A 24,000-nucleotide genomic window follows, 5' to 3' on the forward strand; every position below is an offset into this window, starting at 1 on the left:
TGAGAGAGTCAATGATCATGTCGGCAGTAAGTTCTTCCCATATCAAAAAGTCTCCTAATCCAGATTTCTTAATAAAAATACCGTTCTTGGGCTGGTCACCGTAGATAGGTAGAGCGAGGAGTGGCGTGACGTGGTAGATGGCTTCTTGCATACTGAGGAGACCACCATGTGTGATGAACACCTTCACGTTGTTGTGAGCTGTGGAACAGTGGTAGTGAAAGCAACAAGAGGCATGGTACATTGTAAATTAAAACTGAATGGCTTTAAGTTCATCAATATTGATTATTATGTTTTAAGTAATAAGGAAACTGGAAGCAAATCAGGATGAGGCTAGAGCAGACGGAGGTTAGGAGACAGCTAAAACTAGGTTCTAAATATTCAGTAATAGACTTACAGAGGCAAGCACAGTAGGAAGGTTTAACTCACCATAGCTTTGCTATGGCTAGCTCTTGAGGTCCAGCTCATAGTACCAAAAAACAGGATATCTGGCTATGGCTAGCTCAATTTCCTTGGATCAAATTTCTTTCCTCGAGTTTTTCACATACAGTGGAAATTGATGAACAATTTCCATTGCTGTTTGTTGTACAATCTATGCAAAATACCTCTTATATTTGATAAAGTTAAAATAAATCTTCACAGAAACATAAATTCCAACATTTTCGAGAAATCCCTGTAGAGATACCAATCAATCCTATATTTTCATAAAATTCTTTTATAAATACCTATAAATCCTATATTTTCAATAACCCCATTATAAATATCTTACCCTCTTCCATTCACATATTAAATAAAAGCACCAACCACTACAAAACTATATCCCCATCAACTTTTAACTGCCTTACTCCCTTTCAATCTACCTACTGCCTCACGAACTTCCCCCACACTCACAACTGGCTCTTCCTCACTACTACAAGATGTTATTCTTCCTTGCCCTATACACGAAATCACAGCTTCCCTATCTTCATCAACATTTAATAACTCCATAAAATATTCCCTCCATCTTCCCGATACCTCTAACACTCAATATAATAACTCTCCTCTCCTATTTTTAATTGTCAAACCTATTCGTTCCTTAACTTTCCTTAACTTAATAATCTCACTCCAAAACTTTTCCTTATTTTCAACAAAATTTGCTGATAACAACTCACCCACTCTCTCATTTGCTCTCTTTTTACATTGCTCCACCACTCTCTTAACCTCTCTTTTTCTCTCCATATACTCCTCCCTCCTTGCATCACTTCTACTTGTATCCCATCTACCTTTTACTTTCACTGTAGCTACAACTAAAAAGTTAACTGATATATTTGAGGCCCCTCTATAAACATGAACATCCTGAAGTCTACTCAACAGTCTTTTATCTACCAATATGTAGTCTAAAGAATTACTGTCATTAAGTCCTACGTCATATCTTTTATACTTATACACTTTTTCTTAAAATATACATTACTTGGTGGCAAAAGCTTTCGCTTCACACGGCGAGGGTCCAGAGTCAATTCCCGGCTAAGGGGTGGAATCATCGAAAATGTTTCCTTACACCAGTTGTCTATGTTCACCCTTCAGTAAAATGGGCGCCTGGATGTTAGTCGACTGGTGTGGGTCTCATCCTGGGTGTTAGTCGACTGGTGTGGGTCTCATCCTGGGTGTTAGTCGACTGGTGTGGGTCGCATCCTGGGTGTTAGTCGACTGGTGTGGGTCGCATCCTGGGTGTTAGTCGACTGGTGTGGGTCTCATCCTGGGTGTTAGTCGACTGGTGTGGGTCTCATCCTGGGTGTTAGTCGACTGGTGTGGGTCTCATCCTGGGACAAAACTGACCTAATTTGCCCGAAATGCTCTGCATAACAAGGTGCTTTCTGTATACTTGTATGTTACTGATGTCAGCTAGACCTGTATACCTTTTACATGTACTTGTAATAAATAAAGACATTATTATATTATTATTATTATTATTTATATTATTATTATTATTATTTATATTATTATTATTATTATTTATATTATTATTATTATTATTTATATTATTATTATTATTATTATTATTGCCAAACCCTTTTCTATAAAAAGTTCAACCAAAGGGCCTCATTATCATTTGCACCTGGCACCTTAAACTTACCTACCTCTCTAAAGTTTCTTTTACTTTAGCATTTAGGTCTCCTACCACAATTACTCTCTCACTTGGCTCAAAAGTTCCTACATAAACTCACTCTCTCTACACTCCTCTCTTTTCTAGATACATACACACTTATTATGATCCACTTTTTGCATCCGACACTTATTTTAATCCACAAAAACCTTGAATTTACTCATTTATATTCCCTCTTCTCCATCCATAATTGATCTTTCAACAGTGTTGCTACCCCTTCCTTACCTCTAACTTTCTCAAATACTCCTGACTTAATCACATTTATTTCTCCTCACTGAAACTCCCCTACCCCCTTCAGCTTTGTTTCGCTTAGGGCCAGGACATCCAACTTCTTTTCATTCATAACATTAGCAATCATCTCTTTCTTATTACCTGCACTACATCAATGTGTTGTGTATTCATAGGTTACTGTTAATATAGTATTATATTTCTCTATATGTTAGTTTTTCTTTTCTGTCCAAGTAATGAAATCCTGGTATAGTAAGGATATTTCCCACCTGTTTATTATCTCTGTTTTGTGGAGTTAGAAGTGTGAACCTAGAGTAGCATATTTTTTTTATATTTAATATAGGTCCCTAGACAAGTATGTTAAATGTAAGACATGTGTTAAATATAACACATTGTGTGTTCGAGACAAACTCTTTGTGAAAGGAGAGAGGCTTCTACCTAATTTCTGGGAAACAGCACAATTTCTGTCTCACTTTTCTTATCTGCTCGTGACGATGATGGTTGAACCCCTCCCCCTCCCTGTCCATACAAATTAGGGACAAAAATTTAAATGAGTAACTTCAGGGGTAGGTTTTTGCGCTTCAATGAAATATATAGCTTTGGGTACATTATTATTATAATAAAAAAGAAGCGCTAAGCCACAAGGGCTATACAACCCTGCAGGGCAGAGAAGGAAGCGGGGTATCGGGCAGCAGAAGGGGGAGGGATGATCAGTAGGTTACAGAAACCAGCGGGGTAGGGGATAGTGCGGAGGTACAGGGTAGCAAGAGATTGAGGTACAAAGGGCTGAATGTATCAGAGTTTGTGGAATAAGTCAGTTGTTGTCAAAAAGTCAATGAGAGAGTCTGGATGAAAGGTGGGTCCATCAGCGAGAAGGGAAGGTAAAGAGAGAGCAGCGGAGTGAAGACGACGTTGGAGGTATATTCTGCGTGCTCGTTCATAAAGTGGGCAGTCTAATAGAATGTGGCTAACCGATAATGGAACCTGACAATTCTCACAGAGAGGAGCAGGGTGCCTCTCCATGTGATATCCATGAGTAAGACGAGTATGGCCAATGCGAAGGCGGGAGATAGTAGTCTCCCAACCTCGACACTGGTGACAAGAAGAAGGCCAGTAACCTATACTCGGTTTAATAGAACAAAGTTTGTTAGTGAGCAGAGCAGATCAACGTTGTTGCCAACGGGTGTGAAAATGGGTAGCTATTACAGCAAAATAGTCCGGAAATGGAACACCTCTATATGAAATTGGTAGGTCATGTACTGCTGACCGTGCAGCAGTGTCTGCCTGGTCATTGACCTGTATGTCAACATGACCAGGGACCCAACAAAAAACAATATCTTTATGCTTGGTAGAGATACGGCGTAGCCAAAGTTTGATACGGAGAACTAGGGGGTGAGGTGTATCAAATTTCCCTATAGCCTGTAGATCACTAAGGGAGTCTGAGACAACCACAAATAATAACACAGGCATAGATGCGATACGAATAAGTGTTGTAAGAATGGCATACTATTTAGCAGTAAAAATGTTAGCCGAAGATTGTAAATGCCCTCGCACGATGCTGTCCGGAAACACTGCTGCGAATCCGATGCCATCAGAAGATTTAGAGCCATCTGTGTACACGGCGATGGCATGAGAATGAGAGTGGAAGTGGTCAAGAAAAAGAGAGCGGGAAGTCACCGTAAGCAGTTGGGCTTTCGAGCAAGGGAGTGAGAAAGAACAGACCCGAACAGCTGGAACTTCCCAGGGAGGTAGGGAAAAGTGAGATGCTACTTGAACATATAAAGGCGGTAACTGAAGGGAAGACAAGAGCGAATGTAGGCGAAGAGAGAAGGGACGGAGGAAACAGGGGTGGGAAACAAATAAAGAATGTCTACTAATATCAGTGACCATTCTATAAATGGAAGGATTGCGGAGATCGTGAGAGCGCACATAGTAGCGAAGGCAATGGGCATCACGGCGATCAAACAAGGATGGAACATTCGCTTCTGCATAGAGGCTCTCAACAGGGGAAGAGCAAAAAGCACCAAGGCATAAACGTAATCCTTGGTGATGGATGGGGTTAAGGCTAGAGAGAGTAGCAGGAGAGGCCGCTGAATAGATTTGGTCACCATAAACGAGTTTTGATAAAAAGAGGGCTGAATGTAGGCGAAGGAGAGTTCGACGATCAGTTTCCCATGACAGATGAGCAAGGGTTTTAAGAAGGTTCAGCCGGCTGTGACAAGTTGCCTTCAGAGAGGTAATGTGGGGTTTCCAGGATAACCTACGGTCAAAGAGAAGGCCTATAAACCTGACTGTATCACGTTCAAGGAAACGGGAGCCATAGAGGTACAAAGGATGATCGGAGATGACAGAGTGTCTAGTGAAAGTAATTTGGTGAGTTTTGGTACTGGAAAATTTAAACCTATGTGTGGTGGCCCAATTGGAAACACGGTGAGGTGACAGTCAGCGTCTGCAAAAGCAATAGTGAAGTCATATACATAGAGTGATGACCAAATATTGGATGGAAGAACAGAGGCCAAATCATTTATAGCAAGGAGAAAAAGTGTTGTGCTCAGAACACATCCCTGAGGGACACCTTCAGCTTGGACAAAGTCCGGGGAGAGCACATTATTGAATCGAACACGAACACGGAAATGTCTGTCAGTTAAAAAGTTCTTAAGGAAAGATGGTAAATTGCCTACAAGGCCTAAGGAGTGGGCTTCGGCCAAAAATATTATACCTCCAAGTTGTGTCATATGCCTTCTCAAGGTCAAAAAATATGGCAATAACTGAGTGGTTATTCGCAAAGGCATTACGAACATATGTATCCAAGCATAATAAGGGGTCTATGGTAGAACGTCCCTTACAAAAGCCATATTGACGAGTGGAGATACTGTTGTGTCTCTAAATACCACATTAAACGTCTATTTACCAGACGTTCCATCACTTTGCAAACTGCACTTGTAAGAGCAATGGGACGATAGTGGAAGGCTTCATGTCCCGTAGTACCCGGTTTGCGGAAAGGAAGAACAATGGCAGATTTCCACAGCTGTGGAAGAACTCCTTTTGACCAAATAAGATTGAAAAGGCGTAAAACATATTTGTGTGTTGTAACATACAAATGTGAATATCGTCGGGCCCAGCTGCCGATGATTGGCAAGCTGAGAGTGTTGCCTCCAGTTCCTGAAGTGTAAAAGGCACATTAAACTGTTCTTCTCTGAGAGAAGAAAAGTCCAATTGTGCTAATTCTCAGGCAGACTTTGAAGAAAGAAACGAGGGGCAGAGATGGAGCCCCTGAGAAATACGGACCAGATGACTGCCATTTTCAATGGCAACATCTAGAGGGTTTTCTATATCAACACCGGCAACCCGCAGAACAGGAGACAGGTCAAGAGAATATGTACCACTCAGTTTCCATATTTTTTTCCAGACTGCAGTCATAGAGGAAGCAGAGGTGATGGTGGAGACATAATCTCGCCAGCAAGTGCGTTTAGCGCCACGGATGACACGGCGAGCGATCGCACGCTTCTGCTTAAAATCAAGAAGTCTCTCAGTGGTTCTATTATACCGGTACATGCCTCACGCAGCACGTTTCACACATACTGCACGAGCACAAGCAGGAGACCACCAAGGCACGCATTTCTGAGAATGCCTGCCCGAGGTTTGGGGTATAGAATGAGAAGCTGCTGTTAAAACTGAGGACGAGAAGAGGTGTAAAAGCTCATCAATGGAGGACGAAGAAGGAACCTCAATAAAAAACAGTTAGTTGTGAGTAAAGGTCCCAAGTTGCCTGATCAAATTGCCAGTGTGGGTTACGAAGAGGTGGTGAATATGAATGGGAAGTAAGAATGATTGGAAAATGATCGCTGTCATGTAAATCCGGGAGAACAGACCAGGTGAATCTAGTGCAGCAGAGGAAGAGCAGACTGAGAGATCGATGCAAGAGAGAGTATGAGTACGAGGATGAAAATGGGTGTGAGTACCTGTATTTAAAACATGGAGGGGGCGGGAAGCAAGAAAAGCCTCTAGCTGAATGCCACGGGAATCACAGTTAGACCCCCATAGAAAATGATGGGCATTAAAATCGCCATGTAACAGAAGTGGTGGTGGTAACGACGAAACAAGAAAGGCAATATCCCGAATAGATAATGCTCGATAAGGAGAGAGATATAAAGAACAGAGCATATACCACCTATGCAAGTGGATACGGGCTGCTGTGTAATGCAGTGAAGTACGAACAAATAGCTGATGGTACGGAATATCAGTGCTTAGAAGAAGGGCACTTTCGTTAAAGGTCCCATCAGGAAAAGGATCCGAAGAATACAATAAATTATAGCCTGAGATGGGATAGACAACACCAGAGTGTAATTCTGGTTCTTGTAAGCGAACACCAACAGGGGAAAATTGGGAGAGCAACGTCTGAAGCTCACCCCGATTACCCCGAGGCCGCGTATATTCCACTGTAAATAGGCCATGATTGGCAACAATAAAGATACTAGAAATCCGCAGGTAATGGTACTTACGGACTAGAGGGGTTAGAAAAGTCCACATGCGGTGGCAGTGGAAAACGTTCAAGCAGCGAAGGAATGGTGTACTGTGAAGGAGTTGCGCAGATGGAGAAGAGGAAAGCGAAGGAACAGAAGGTGGATCAGTGTCCATTGATGGTTTGGTCTCTGCAATATATTCAGAGATTGCTTCAAGTGTTTCGAAGTTCAGAGACATCATATAGGAAACAATATTGGAGATGCAAGGAGGAGGAGTTTGAGTAAAGATCGGAACTGTAATGGACTGTATCAAGGTAGGCGGGGCGAAAGGGTGGAGGGAACTGGAGAAGTGTGGGAGGGGACAGAAGAGGCAGAAACTTGGGAGGGAACATGAGAGGAAGGCACAGTACGAGGTGGAGGATGAATCTCCACACTTGTAACAGAGTCAGCGAAAGGGAAAGACCCAGGTACAAAGACCGGGAAGGTAAAGTGTGGAGGTGGATGAAGGGAAGGAGGGGTTAAAGGAGATTTTTGGACTTCTGAGAAGTAGAGGGACGATTGGGAGGAAGTGTCATACGAGGTCTTGTCGATACCGGGGTTTGTGAAGGAGAACTCGAAGAAGTGAGAACAGACTGAGGTGTTGAAGTAGGGACGTCTGAGCCCAGGACAACAAAAGAATTAGATACAGAAGTGACTATGGGACTGGTAACCACAGAGGAGGCTGCAGAAGATGGGACCCCAGAAGTGGGAGGACGTTTTGAAACACGAAAATAAGAAACACTGGGTAGTCTCCCTTGGAGGCGGAGATGAGAAACAGCCATAGCATAAGGGAGACCTTCTGCCTCTTTGAAGCAACGAATTTCCCGCTCATTCAAGTAGACCTGGCAACGGCGAGAATACGAAGGGTGAGCCTCATGTCAATTAAGGCAAGAGGGAGGTCGACTGCAAGACGTATTAAAGTGATCATCGGCACCACAGACTGGGCATTCGGCTATAGATCTGCAATATCATAGATCATGGTAATGAATATGATATTGTGTATATGGACTTCAGTAAGGCTTTTGACAGGGTCCCACATCAGAGACTATTGAGGAAAATTAAAGCACATGGAATAGGAGGAGAAATTTTTTCCTGGATAGAGGCATGGTTGACAAATAGGCAGCAGAGAGTTTCCATAAATGGGGAGAAATCAGAGTGGGGAAGCATTACGAGCGGTGTTCCACAGGGGTCAGTGTTGGGCCCCCTGCTGTTCACAATCTACATAAACGACATAGATGAGGGCATAAAGAGCGACATCGGCAAGTTTGCCGATGACACCAAAATAGGCCGTCGAATTCATTCTGACGAGGACATTCGAGCACTCCAGGAAGATTTGAATAGACTGTTGCAGTGGTCGGAGAAGTGGCAGATGCAGTTTAATATAGACAAATGCAAAGTTCTAAATGTTGGACAGGACAATAACCATGCCACATATAAACTAAATAACGTAGATCTTAATATTACGGATTGCGTAAAAGATTTAGGAGTTCTGGTTAGCAGTAATCTGAAACCAAGACAACAGTGCATAAGTGTTCGCAATAAAGCTAATAGAATCCTTGGCTTCATATCAAGAAGCATAAATAATAGGAGTCCTCAGGTTGTTCTTCAACTCTATACATCCTTGGTTAGGCCTCATTTAGATTATGCTGCACAGTTTTGGTCACCGTATTACAGGATGGATATAAATTCTCTGGAAAATGTACAAAGGAGGATGACAAAGTTGTTCCCATGTATCAGAAACCTTCCCTATGAGGATAGACTAAGGGCCCTGAATCTGCACTCTCTAGAAAGACGTAGAATTAGGGGGGATATGATTGAGGTGTATAAATGGAAGACAGGAATAAATAAAGGGGATGTAAATAGTGTGCTGAAAATATCTAGCCTAGACAGTCTATATATACATATGGACATGGAAAAAAAACTTCCTACAGGGAGGGAAGAAAAAAAACATGTGGGGTGTGCTAAACATCGTGGTCAAAGGCAGTGAGCGTCGATGGGCATCACTGCACTCCTTCCTGCGTCTGGACAGATACTGCAACACAGGAGACATCGCTGCGGCTGAGCTGTGACGTAACAGGGTACGGTCTCCTCTGGAACGGTGAAACAGTCATCGTAGGAGTCGCTGCAGGTTTTCACTCAACCTGGGGCACGACATGCTGGTGCCCTCGAGTGAGGCGTCGACAAAACTCAGCAACTGGGCAGGACTTCTGGCAAGCGACTCAAGAGGACATTTCTCGACTGGTACTGTCGCTGGGCTGTCACTGCAGGCGAGCATGGAGCGAGTTGTGGAGCGAGTCGTGGCAGAGATGACTGGGCGAAACATCTGGGAGTTGTAACATCATACACCAGACTGCAGTGAGAGAGCTAGCAATTAAAGTGACATCTTCTTTGTGCAGGCTGCTCACTGAAGCTTGTGACACGAGGCTGACACAGCGCCTGCCGACGGTGGCTAACTGCGGCTTGGCGAGTGTCATTCTCAGGGCAGTTGGAGTTATAGCAGAGGTTAATCTAAGCGTCCCTAGACTTGTTTCTCTACATATAGCTGCATTCTGATGGTCTGGAGGTGAAGTGAAACAAATCTCGATGGGAATCGTAGCAGGTACGGTTCTGCAGAACATCACGAGCGACGAGCATAAAAGCTTTCTGTACAAGAGGGCTCGGTCACTCGGGGGCTGACTAGACATCAGCTGTCAAACGTACTGGTCACACGGGTGACTTAGCACAGTGGTGCTACTCAGGTCTGGCTCAGACCTCACTGGACACACGGAAACTACACACCCGTGGTACATGCGGTACAACATGGCTTAAACTAGCAAAGGATGCTTTTCTGAGCACAAAACTGACACTAAGACATATACTAAAATGTGAGAACACTGACTGAGAGGAATTAATTAACACGACATATATCTTCTCTCAGTCTTCTCAACAATATTTTAATAATTACTGAACTCTCGATGGTGACATCATGTGATGTCAGGCGTGATGACGTCAGCAGCACTGTGATGTCAGCAGACATCTCGAGGTGACGTCAGGCAGACATCGTGAGGTGATGTCAGCAGACATCGTGACGTCATGAAGTCAGGCAGCATCGTGGGGACGTCAATGTGATGCGGGCAGCAGACACAAGGCCTACTAGTAGCTCTCTCTCGTGGGATGGCGCTGCCTGGGCCATGGGCACAACACACAAGCCTGTGTACCCACCACGACATTTACAAATAAACTAAGAAGCCTCCGAAGACGTATCATTTACTCCCCGCTACCAGAATACCAAACAAACTCGTTATATGTGTGTGTGTGTGTGTGTGTGTGTGTGTGTGTACAGGTGTGTATGTGTGTGTGTGTGCATGTGTGTGTGTGTGTGTGTGTGTGTGTGTGTGTGTGTGTGTGTGTGTGTGTGTGTGTGTGTGTGTGTGTGTGTGTGTGTACTCACCTAGTTGAGGTTGCGGGGGTCGAGTCCGAGCTCCTGTGTGTGTGTAGGTGTGCATGAGGAGGGTGTCAGCTGTGATATATTAGCATAATAGGTACCAGAAATTAATTCACACCCTCAAGGTGATAACCATACCGAAGTGAAACGGCAGACGACCTCACAGCATATTTTGGAGTATATGGTAATTATCGACGGCTCTGAAAGGTGTGAGGTAATTATATTGATTACTTAAATTGTAGGTGTATCTCCCACTTAATAGTTTGGGTAGGAGGATGGGGGGTGGAGGTAAACAATTACCTCTGCAGCCTCCAGGAGTTTTGTGTAACATCAGGTTGAAGCCGACAATAATTAATTCACACTCTCAGACGAAAAGTCAAACGATTACCAACAGAGGTCGAATATAGTCATAAAATTGATGAGAACGCATTAGCTTGGGGCTTGATGGGTTGGTAAATCTAATTAGGATTTAGGTCATCAGCACCATGTGAGTAGTCGAGGGTTACCCGATATTTTGATCATAACACTCAGTGGTCATGGTGAGAATGACACCTCCACCAGGTGGGTGTGGCTGAAACGAATTAGACATTTAAGGAGGTGAAAAAGAGAGTGTCTAGTGTTTGTCGGTCACTGCTGTCAGCACCAGCACCACGCACCATCACCAAGCACCATTACCACCATCATCACCAACACTATCACCAGCTCCTTCCCATAACTATGTGTGATATTTGAGTTACACCTCCATCATTATCTTCCATCACCACCACTATTATCATTATTGTCATTTTTGTTAATATTATTGCTATTATCATTATAGTCATTTTTACAATTATTCATATCATTATTATTTTTAATTTTTATTGATAAGGAAAGTGCTAAACATGTAGGGATTTTACAGAATCACTGGGAAAGAATGTCAGCAAAGTTGCTGATCCCCCTTACATGTGTTGTATAGCTTATCTGAGTATCATAGTACCATCCATGTGTTTTATATAGACGATCCCTACTAGGCCTAGTGACTGTATGACCTCACGGGATGCGGCATGAGTGAGTGGGATGCGCTGCCTCGCTCTCAGTCCATGCTTAGACCTACCAGGCAGCAACACGGCAGGCTGGGCCCTCCCTTACCACAGTCTGAGAATATATAGTGATACCATCCACAAGTGTGTTTATCTTCAACCATCATATCTCCTTTCGAACCCCCACGACAAATTGGTGACAGCAGTATGGGCGTAAAATTGATAATTACGCTGATGCACTTAGATAAATTCTCGCAGCCGACAATGGACATTTTGTGTGGTCAGTAGGCCAACTTAGCCAAGCAAGCTTTTACCAGCCCTCTGCATTATTCACTGGTCAGTCTCCGTGTATTAGTGTTTATTTTGCTATTTGCATTACCTCTGAGGGGTTGACCCGGGTTTGCAAAGTAAGCCAAGCCACTTAAACCAGTCTGTGGTGGGGGAGTCAGCCCAAGCCCTGTCCAGCCAGTCTTACACCATCCAGCCTTGCCTGCCAAGCCAGCTTTCCACCCCTGCTGTGCTCATCGTTACAAGTTATCAAGCAAGTCTGTGTGAAGGGTTAAGCTAAGCCAGCCAGCAACTAACCCAGGTGACTAACCCAGTACTCAAGCAAGCCACATGGGTACAGTTTTCTTCACAGCTCTGTGCTTCAAGTTCCAAGCCATTCTGGGTGTTTTATCATCTCTGTGGTGTTGTGGTATTTTGTGGGTTTGTTTTTAAACCAGCCTGGCTTAGAATATTTTCGTGCCTAGTGCGGGTGTCCCCAGTGTGGCTTACACCATTCATCCCATAGGCCCAGTCACCACACGGTGTCTCACCACCGCGCTGCCTCAGCTACCCACCTCACCCACTACCACTGTCTTTGTACCCTGTTTATGGGTTCTAGCACCATATTTTAAGGACCATATAGGGTATCAAGAGCCAGGTGCATTCTTTCGTCAGCTTGTGCCATCGTAAAAGCCTCCTGTGTGAGTTCATCGTCGATTTAAGCACAAATTCTTTGATCACGTGTGGAGCGAACACAGCCAACCACGAGACTCCACTATCATCCTCCACCATCCACCTCATTTTACACCACGTCGCTACAGTGTTAATGAATAATATTTTTCATAGAGACATTTACGAGTGTTGAGACAATTTTCTTGACTGATTTCTTAGTGACATTCAGTAACTCTTGATTAGACTCAGTGTTCATTATATACTGTTTGCAATATTTTTTTTCTCTTCTTTCTTCAGTGTTAATTTTCGTGCTTTGTTTTATGTCTGTTGTGTTGTGCTTCTTTTTTTATATATATTCTTGAAGTAAGTACTTTAGTGTTTTTCCTTGTTGTGTGCAATATATAAGCAGTATAAAACTTGTGTTTACACTTCACAATTATCTTGTGTTCACAGTATTGCAGTGAAGTAATTCAGTAGTTTATTACCTTATATTCTGCATCACAACTCAGTGTTGTCTGTTATATTTTTTTTCTCCCAGCATTTGTGTATTCTTACTGTTTTTGTTTTCATTCATTTGCCATTTTAATTTTTCTCTGTGTGTTGAACATTCTTGTGTTAATTCTTTTCATTTAGCCAGTGTCTAATTTGTCTTATCTCCACAGACAATAGTGTCATTATTTTGTTGAAGCAAGACAATTATTTTCCAAAATTTTCATACCTCAAGTTTCATTGCAAGAACATTATAGTATTGTGTTTATATTGATGTGTTGTGTTCTGCATCACTGTAAGTGTTCAAACCTCTTTGTTCTGTGTTTTTGCATCTATTATTTTTATATTTCAATGAACAAATTCACTCTTAGTGCATTTTTTTAAGTTCTTCTTTTAAAGTAAATCATTCTTTTGCTTGTTCAGTAAGTGTTGCTTAAGCTGCAATTAAGAGTTAAAGTGTTTAATCAGTTCATTCCTTGATAATATTTTTTTTTTTGTTTTTGTAAACTGTATTTTCTTGTGTGTGAATTTTTTTTTTATCATTGCAACATTGACTCATTTTACAATAATTCTTGTGTAGACATTGTGTTGCCATTAAAATTTTTCTTGCAGAAATTTTATGTAGTGTTGTGCAGTACTTTTTGATTAGAAATTGTTATTTGCAATATTGCTACAGTTTATTTCAGTGCAATATTCTGTGATTTCAGTTTTACATTTTCTGTGCATAATATTTTGTTCCTTGTGTGTCACTTAATATTTTTTATTTAGAATTGCTTTCCCAGTTTGTTTTAATTTTGCACAAGCTTTATTGAGTCCATTTTAGCATTTTTGATTGATTTATCATTTTATTGTTGAATTTCTTTATTGCATTGAGAGTAAAGACAACTCACTGTGCCATTAATTCAATTTAAAGTAAATTTGAGCAAATTTGATTTGAGTAGAGTGCAATTTATCTTGATTTTCAAAGTGTTGCTTATTCAGTTGAGTATTTTCTTTTGTGAGTGTGAGTTTTCCTTGCTTACAGTGTGACTTGTCAATTTTTATTTACTTATGCAGAATAGTTAAGTAATTTCTTCCCATTTAAGCTCACTGTGTCATATATTCTCTTTATTTTCTTGCCTTTATGTCCTTGAGTAAGTTCCCTGAGAAGATGTCCCAATCACTTTTGAATGCTCACATAGTGTACCATGCCAGTCAAAATCAATATGAATCAGTCCACAATATCAATATTTCCTTACGGACTGGAAGACAATACCTAGCCCCTGAGCAATGTGTTTGTTCTCACAGCTTGTATCTGAGATTTGTTAAAGTGCTGCGAAATGTGAAGTTCAGATTAAGTTCCTATAGATCCGTGAATTACTTATTAACGTAGCCGAGCGGTCAAGCACTTGTAATACTGTCACTCCTGTCTGGAATCCAGCCACAATATCGTGCATGCAGGATAGTGTACAGTTACCTTGGGTTTCAGAGGAACCTCAGACAACCCTGTGTGCTGAGACGACTATCCTTGCGATGGCGACTTGTCAAGTATTCGTTCCTTCCCAGGGGATGCTTTGAGAAGAACTTTACTTGCAACGAGTTATGCCATCTCTTGCTGATGCCACAAGCCGTTGCAGAAAGACGTTTCTGTGGCTAGTGTACTCGAGTGTTGTTGTTGTCCCTTGTGTTCCAGATGGTGATGCCATCCTCGTTGACAGTAATCCTTGCATTGTAAAAAGTTATTTCTCGAGTAACTTTCACATGTTGTTAACGTTTGTAAGTGAAGTTTCATTATAGTTGATACCTCGTGTCACTGTGTGACTCAGACTGAATATCTGTATTGTTGACCATGTTCATTTCTTTTCCCCTGTACTTGCAGTGAGAGATAGTAGATCCATTCTCCCTTGCTCATTTTGCGTGTTATAGCATTACTTTTTCAACCGGGGAGAGTCGTCCACTCCACTGAGGTTGTTCATTCCTCCAGTAAGGAAGAAACGATCCCGTGTGGTCTGGTGTGATTCGATTCCTGCTCCAGGAAGATCTTGTTCTGACTGTGAAGCCACCAGCACCCATTAGTGACTTTGTAATGAGCCCAGAATTGCTGTATCGAACAGCCGAGTTGAATTCTCCTAGCAGAAGAGTTAGTAATTCCACAGTCACTAGTGAATGTAGCTGTATCTTTTGTAGATACTCATTTAGATCGCCCTCAGTCAAGGCATGTGTTAGCCATCGCAGACGAGTTCGATCCACCCAAAGATGATAACCATTCTGCATATGTAAATCTTACCCTCGCAGAGTTGGGTTTAAATGTAAACAGCCTGTATAATTAGATGTCCGAGATGAATGAAATTGTTAACTGTGTGTCAGATCATTGTACAATATGATGGAATTGATCGATCGATCAATTCCATCCATATTGTACAATGATTTGTTCTTATAAGTCGTAATGCATTACATTAAAACTCATTACGTTAACACCCATTACGTTAAAACTCATTACGTTAACACCCATTACGTTAAAACTCATTATGTTAACATCCACTATGATACATCCATTAGTTCTAAGTTACATATGTCTTTGTTATTGCATAGAGTCAGCCCAGAACCACCTGCCTGTTCAGTCTATAGCATAGTAGTGTATGTCGAGACGACATATGCAACATGACCGAGCTGTCAGCATAGTTGCTGATCCCCCTTACATGTGTTGTATAGCTTATCTGAGTATCATAGTACCATCCATGTGTTTTATATAGACGATCCCTACTAGGCCTAGTGACTGTATGACGTCACGGGATGCGGCATGAGTGAGTGGGATGCGCTACCTCGCTCTCAGTCCACGCTTAGACCTACCAGGCAGCAACACGGGAGGCTGGGCCCTCCCTTACCACAGTCTGACAATATATAGTGTTACCATCCACAAGTGTGTTTATCTTATGCCATCATATCTCCTTTCGAACCCCCACGACAAGAAAAGCATAGGAAGCACAGGTGTAATTTAAGATCAAGAGCCTCTCACCAGCATCAAGGACCTTCCTTGACTGTTTGATGATTTAATTATCAAAATTTTAATAACGATTTCTTTATCATAAAAATGTACACCGAATAATAATGAAAGTTGAAAATGTTTAGGTTCATTCTTGTTCATTATTTATAACAAAATTTCATGTATTTCTATGCAAAAAATAGCTGCCTGAAGTATATATTATAAATTAAGAATATTTATAACAGTGTTTTATCAGCATTCGTTATTTTAATTCAAACTGTCCGACTTCAAACTTAAGACTCGTGATGCACCAACCTTGTTGGTTGTTTCTTCGTTGTTTTCAACACCGTCACAGAACAGTTTCTGATCGCTTATTACAATCTTCTATAAAAGTTTTTACACTTCAAATGTTTTCTTACAATGAATATATTTCTCTATATTAATAAAGTATGATAACATAAGATGTAAGAATGAACGTCAGATAGGATAAAGGTTGTGAGAACATCTATAGGGTGAATATTGTGAGTGAAAGTTACTAGTAGAATAGCTAAAAAAAATTCTCCTACTTCTATAAAAAAAACTATCATAACTAATAAAAAAACATAGATAATATGTAGCTAATATACGTAAGGCTACTAATAGAAGCTAAGACTCACCAAGAATGTCTTGCTGGGGAAGCCACTTGCTGATCATCACGTTGTCAGGGACGTCCTCCAGCTCTTCCTCGTATTTCCAGATGACTCGCTGTGGCAGCCTGCGGAAAGCCTGGATGAAGAGGTCGCGGTACTGGACTGGCATTGAGGAACTGCGAGCAACAGATCCCAAACTGAAGTAAATTACGCCAGAAGATCCCGATCCAGTGATCCACGATTCTAATTCCTGTAAAAAAAAGCGTGCTTTATTATCTTCTAATAAAAGAATTGCATAAGGAAAGGCAGGACAGTAAAGTAAGACTACAGATCTAAGCCTCTGATGACAGAACGATTGTTCATAGACAAGACCAGTGATATAATTTAAGGTGGCACGACAAGATGATACAAACATGGGTCAGGTAGTCAGAACAACTCACTTCAGGAAGAGGGTTGGCAGGACGACAGTGCATGGCGCCCACCTCCACCTGTGAGGGCAGGAGAGGCAGTGGTGTGCTGATAGAAAAGTGACTGTTGAGCAGCGATAAACTCACGTTCCTCTCCAGGTCCAACAACAGTGGCAGCTCCGGGAACTGAGCTGAGATCTGAGGAATACCACCAATACTTTACACTTGTACATGGGAGCGGGTCTGGCATTGCATCAAAATATCAAGATTCTCTGTTGCTCAAAGTAACATTAGTTTCCTCACATTGTAGTAAAATTATAACTACACTTTTTATGAAACAGAATAATTTTGTATAGATAATTCTACTCTTTTCCTGACGATTATTTGCTGTGCCAACCTAGATTATTGTCTGTGATTCCATATTGCTCACCTCTTTTTGTACCATTGGCACAATGGTCCATTTCCGCCAGTAAAGCGCCAATCTAATTTGTGCCAACGTATTGCAGAAGCGATTCCAGAGGTTCATGGGTTTTGGGTAGTCTTGCATGAAGTTAGGGACGTAGGCTGGGTTGAGAACGTTGCCGAGAACGGCACTCTGGCGTGGTTCCATCCCTGAAGTTGATAGTGTAATGAAGGGAACTTCGTGCAGGAAGGGATATGCAACCTGTGGAAGACCGAGTTCAATGAGCCTCAGTACACTGACTTTAACTAACACTTTCATATACGATTGCAGAATTATCGTAACCATTCTCAAAACACCCTGTGTAGAGGGAGACACCAACAGATATATCATCTTCATTAATTCCAGGGTTTCTAGTAACATTTCTAAACTACAAAACAGTCACCAACAAGTCTACCAATAATACAAATACAAATAATTAATTTCTTTTCTGCAATATTCAGGTAATGTAGTTTACAGAGAATAAAATATTGTTAGTCACAAAGAAAACCACTAGCATGCAGTGCATTTCGAGAATATGTTGGCTATGTTCATTATTACTCTAAACACTTAAAGCCTGTCAATAAAAGTTTGTTCACCTTTGTCCCTGCGAACACTGTGTCCATGCACCTTCGAGTTTTATGATCAAGAGGTAATTATTGTCAAAGAAGTTACAGATTGTTTTTAGTCAAAGAACATATTACGACTGACCTGGATTTGAACCCGAGTTGTCTTGTCAGCTTCCCCGGACCCTAGGTAAATTTTCAACTCCCTGTACTAGTAAACGACTAGCGTAGTAGTTCAGGGCATCGACAGTTTAGTTAGCTTCCCTGGAGGCTTTCTAGATAGTCGGTTTTAAATCCCCGCCTGTCACAGCATATTCTTCGCTTTAAAGCATTTGTTTCTATGGATCCATTGAATAATTTTTAATATTTATATTTTTAGATTAAAAATGCTTTTAATAAAGCTAAAGCAACCCACCACTTGTAGAATGTCTCATACAACTTAGTGTAAATATGTGTATGTGCTTATTTTACACTTTAATAAAAAAAAATTGTATATAAAAATCTCATAACCAACTTAATTAAAAACGTTCATTTTGAAACTTACAAACATTAATTAATCTCACTTAAATTAGTTTAATATGATTTAGATAAATTCTACTATGTATAGCATAGGTCAGTGTAAATATATTTAATACTAATTAAAATAAATGATACATATGTTTATCGTTATTGCTGAGAGATAACGAAGAATTAATTAGAAAGTTACCAGCTAGGTAGGCGACACTGCATTATAGGACTGAACCTAGAACAACTCATCAAATCAAGAACGTGCTGGTCCTTCCACACAATGAGAATTTATCTGTCCTGCCAAATACCCTAAAATGATTCATCATACAAGTTGTTTTTGAGAATTCATGAGCTGTTAAGAGTATATTCATCAAGAATTCCCTGCAATACTGTGTTGGTAGTGTTTACAGGATTGGTGCAGTGGCTGCAACTTATCTTACATGGGACACACTGGCCAACGGGTAGATGTTAGAATATCACAACACCGATATTCAATACAAACAGCCAATGATTCAATTACGATATTCAGAGATACCCAGGAGTGCAACAATTCCACAAATTGGTCAGAATCCAAAGTTCTGGTTCCTTGATAGCAATATTTTAGAATCAGCAATTATAAAATATGACAACTCGATTCATTTAAAAATGAGTTCATATCCTGAAACTGGACTTCCGTATGAACACTTTGGTTTGTTTTAAGTGTCATAGTTCCACATCGAGGAATTAGGACCTTTTTGCTGATGGTTATACCAGTGTTTACCCAAGGGTCTGGTGAGAGAGATAAACTATAGCTGTCTTCCTATGGATAAACTATAGATGTCACCCTTTAGTTTAAACTGAGTTGGCCATAGATCCATTTTCTTAAAATCATGGAATTCTTATAAGATAATTGCCAGATGTATTTATATTCAGAACATCAGTTCTTTGTATCATATCAAAGTTTACCTGGAGTTTACCTGGAGAGAGTTCCGGGGTCAACGCCCCCGCGGCTCGGTCTGTGACCAGGCCTCATGGTGGATCAGTGCCTGATCAGCCAGGCTGTTACAGCTGGCTCCACGCAATCCAACGTACGAGCCACTGCCCGGCTGGTCAGATACCGACTTTAGGTGCTTGTCCAGTGCCTGCTTGAAGACAGCCAGGAGTCTATTGGTAATCCCCCTTATGTATTCTGGGAGGCAGTTGAACAGTCTTGGGCCCCTGACACTCATTGTATGGTCTCTTAACGTGCTAGTGATACCCCTGCTTTTCATTGCGGGGATGTTGCATCGTCTGCCAAGTCTTTTACTTTGGTAGTGAGTGATTTTCGTGTGCAAGTTCGGTACTAGCCCCTCTAGGATTTTCCAGGTGTATATTATCATGTATCTCTCCAGGGAGCACAGGTTCAGGAACTTCAAGCGCTCCCAGTAAGTGAGGTGTTTAATCTCCCTCATGCGTGTCGTGAAGGTTCTCTGTACATTTTCTAGGTCAGCAATTTCACATGCCTTGAAAGGTGCTGTTAGTGTGCAGCAATATTACAGCCTAGATAGAACAAGCGACCTGAAGAGTGTCATCATGGGCTTGGCCTCCCTAGTTTTGAAGGTTCTCATTATCCATCCTGTCATTTTTCTAGCAGATACGATTGATACAATGTTATGGTCCTTGTAGGTGAGATCCTCCGACATGACCACTCCCAGGTCTGTGACGTTAGTTTTTCGTTTTATTTTGTGGCTGGAATTTGTTTTATACTCTGAAGAAGTTTTAATTTCCTCATGTTTACCATATCGGAGTAATTGAAAATTCTCGTCGTTGAACTTCATATTGTTTTCTGCAGCCCATTGAAAGGTTTGGTTGATGTCCGCCTTGAGCCTTTCAGTGCGTGCAATGGAAGACACTGTCATGCAGATTCGGGTGTCATCTGCAACGGAAGACACGGTGCTGTGGCTGACATCCTTGTCTATGTCAGATATGAGGATGAGAAACAAGATGGGAGCGAGTACTGTACCTTGCGGAACAGAGCATTTCACCATACCAGCCTAAGACTTTACTTTGTTGACGACTACTCTGACCAATTTTTTTTAAATTCATGTCGCTAATGTTACATTTGCAATTTCACTACTACAGTATCAGTGCTTGTCTGCTGGCTGTTTTTTTTAATGTTTTCTGGCACTGGGTACTGGTATGCTTGGGGAACCTAGCTTCTCCCGCATACTGGTATGCTTGGGGAACCTAGCTTCTCCCTCGTGCTGGTATGCTTGGGGAACCTAGCTTCTCCCTCGTACTGGTATGCTTGGGGAACCTAGCTTCTCCCTCGTACTGGTATGCTTGGGGAACCTAGCTTCTCCCTCGTACTGGTATGCTTGGGGAACCTAGCTTCTCCCGCGTACTGGTATGCTTGGGGAACCTAGCTTCTCCCTCGTACTGGTATGCTTGGGGAACCTAGCTTCTCCCGCGTGCTGCCTCATTCAGACAAAATTCATTCTCCTGAATAAATTTACTTGTACTTCCTACTCTTTTCTGCAACATTGCAAGCTCTTGATGATGTGATATTTGCAACAAGAAAGGCGTAGAACTATAATTCAAATCCCCTGTAGTTGTTTTACATCTTGTATCACTTGTTTGGAAATAGCTTTGAGGCACCAACACCATTGTATGTGAACATCAAAATGGTATACAATACCGACAGGTTGTTAGGTAAGACACATATGCAACAGTTAGACAACTTTATTCCGAAACGTTTCGCCTACACAGGAACTGGAACTGAACTTCTCCAGGCCGAGGGACTGACAACCTCAAATTCTACGACTTCAAGGGTGATGGACTGATTACATCGTCTTCACATCTCTACTGTTCCTGCCTACTTTCTGTATTCGACTGAAGAAGCCTACTGTGTAGGCGAAACGTTTCGGAATAAAGTTGTGTAACTGTTGCATATGTGTCTTACCTACCAACCATTGTATGTCCTCGGATCAAGGTGGAGCACCTAGATCTACTGGGTGTGTGATCTTAGTAGGATTGTATGGTCAAGTACTTCCGAGTTTCGTGAATTTTCGCTCACGGTGATGCGGGCTAGAACAACTTAAGAGCATAAGAACATAAGAATGGAGGAACACTGCAGAAGGAAGACTGGCCTATACCAGGCAGGTCCTTATCAAAATGACCTCTACCCAAACCTACCCAAGAATTTACTCCCGTACCCAATCACACAAATCAAACCCAGCCCCTCCCACTCATATATTTGTCCAATTTCTTTTTTGAAGCTGCATAAAGTCCTAACCTCAATCACCCTACTAGGAAGACTGTTCAAGGCATCCACAACTCTGTTAGAAAACCAGTACTTACCCATATCCTTTCTAAATCTAAATTTATCCAACTTAAACCCACTATCTCTGGTTCTTACCTGGTTCGACACCCTCAGTACTTTATTAATATCTCCTTTGTTTATGCCCGTCATCCACTTATACACTTCAATGATATCTCCCCTCATTCTACGCCTCTCCAGAGAGTGGAGATTTAAGGCTTTAAGTCTATCTTCATACGGGAGATTCCTTACACAGTAAATCATTTAAGTCATTCTTCTCTGTATGTTCTGGATACCTGGAGGTTACCTGGAGGTTATTCCGGGGAACAACGCCCCCGCGCCCCGGTCCATGATCAGGCCTCCCGATAGATCAGGGCCTGATCAACCAGGCTGTTACTGCTGGCCGCACGCAGTCCAACGTACGAGCCACAGCCCGGCTGATCCGGCACTGACTTTAGGTATCTGTCCAGCTCTCTCTTGAAGGCAGCCAGGGGTTTATTGGCAATTCCCCTAATGCTTGATGGGAGGCTGGTGAACAGTCTTGGGCCCCGGACACTTACGGTGTTTTCCCTTAGTGTACCAATGGCGCCCCTACTTTTAATTGGGGGCATTTTGCATTGCCTGCCCAGTCTTTTACTTTCGTAGGGAGTGATTTCTGTGTGCAGATTTGGGACCATTCCTTCCAGGATTTTCCAAGTGTAGATTATGATATATCTCTCCCCCCTGCGTTCCAACGAGTACAAGTCAAGTGCTTCCAAGCGTTCCCAGTAGTTAAGGTGCTTGACAGAACTTATACGTGCAGTAAAGGATCTCTGTACACTCTCTAGATCTGCGATTTCACCTGCTTTGAATGAAGATGTTAATGTACAGCAGTATTCCAGCCTAGAGAGAACAAGTGATTTGAAAAGGATCATTATTAGCATCTCTCGTTTTGAACGTTCTCATTATCCATCCTATCATTTTCTTTGCACGTGCGATCGTGGCACTGTTGTGATCCTTGAAAGTGAGATCCTCAGGCATTACTACTCCCAGGTCCCTTACATTATTTTTCCGCTCTATTGTATGGCCAGAGTCTGTAGTATACTCTGTTCTAGTTATTATCTCCTCCAGTTTTCCATAACGGATTAGTTGGAATTTGTCCTCATTGAACATCGCATTGTTTACCGTTGCCCAGCCTCATGCAGATCCTAGTATCATCCGCAAAGGATGATGCGGTGCTGTGATGTATATCTCTGTCTATGTGTGATATAAGGATGAGGAATAAGATGGGGGCGAGTACTGTGCCTTGTGGAACAGAGTTCTTCACTATGGCAGCCTCCGATTTAACTTTGTTGACCACTACTCTTTGTGTTCGATTTATTAGGAAGTTGAAGATCCATCTCCCCACTTTCCAATGAGTCTATATCCATCCTGTAGTAAGGAGACCAAAACTGAGAAGCATAATCTAAATGAGGCCTCACTAGTGATGTATAGAGCTGTAAAATAACTTTTAGACTTCTGTCACTTATACTTCTTGAGATTAAACCAAGTAATCTGTTAGCCTTGTTGCACACACTTCGGCACTGCTGTCTTGGCTTTACATTTCTGCTTACCATGACTCCCAAGTCTTTTTCACATACTTTATGATCATGCTCTACTTCACCTAGATTATAGCTTCGAGGGTTATTTTCATTACTAAGGACTTGTACCTTACACTTATCCACATCGAACTTCATCTGCCATTTTTCAGACCAAGACATTAATTTGCCCAAATCCTCCTGGAGTTCATTGCTAACCTCCTGAGAATGAATCATATGGCCTATCTTCATATCTTCAGCAAATTTGCTCATGTCACTCGTAATCCCTTTATCAAGGTCATTAATGTACATTATGAACAAGAGAGGGTCTAAAACTGATCCTTGTGGAACGCCACTAGTGACTATTCCCCATTCAGATTTCACTCCATTAATGGAAACTCTCTGCTTTCTATTGGTGAGCCATGCCTCAATCCATGCTACAACTTTACCTCCTATACCATGAGCTGCCACTTTTCTTAAGAGTCTCTTGTGAGGTACTCTATCGAAGGCTTTACTAAAATCCAAATAAACAATATCATATTCTTTATCACTGTCAACTGCCTCAAATGTTCTATTGAAGAACGTCAGTAAATTTGTTAAGCAGGAACGACCTCTCATGAACCCATGCTGAGATTCATTAATCAAATTATGCTCTTCAAGGTGACTTCTAATAATGTCAGCTATAATTGATTCTAGTAACTTGCCCACACCATTACACCATTACTGGACAAGGAGTCGAACCCATGCTGTTTAGGCCTGTCTCATGGTAAGAAGAAACGCATGTGGCTTTAGACCACTAGACCACACAATCCTTGTGTAGTCTAGTGGTCTAAAGCATCATGCATTTTCTCTCACCATGGGGCAGGCCAAAACAGCATGGGTTCGACTGCTTGGCTATTGCAGTGTTACACACACA

At 41.8% G+C, this 24,000-nt stretch overlaps 1 protein-coding gene across 1 annotated transcript in view; it reads right to left on the reverse strand.

The window, feature by feature from the left end:
- LOC128703103 (uncharacterized) overlaps positions 1-24,000 on the reverse strand; it is a 209,150-nt gene that overhangs the window by 1,665 nt on the left and 183,485 nt on the right. Inside the window, exons 13-16 of the mRNA XM_070103530.1 lie at positions 17,170-17,403; positions 16,773-16,937; positions 16,360-16,582; positions 1-198 (exon numbers count right to left, since the gene is read on the reverse strand). The exon at positions 1-198 is cut by the window's left edge and continues 22 nt beyond it. Of these exons, the coding sequence (XP_069959631.1) occupies positions 1-198; positions 16,360-16,582; positions 16,773-16,937; positions 17,170-17,403 (820 nt within the window). The remainder of the gene's footprint in view (positions 199-16,359; positions 16,583-16,772; positions 16,938-17,169; positions 17,404-24,000) is intronic.

Source organism: Cherax quadricarinatus, chromosome 85, assembly GCF_038502225.1.
Source record: "Cherax quadricarinatus isolate ZL_2023a chromosome 85, ASM3850222v1, whole genome shotgun sequence".
In the NCBI taxonomy this organism is placed as follows: domain Eukaryota; kingdom Metazoa; phylum Arthropoda; class Malacostraca; order Decapoda; family Parastacidae; genus Cherax; species Cherax quadricarinatus.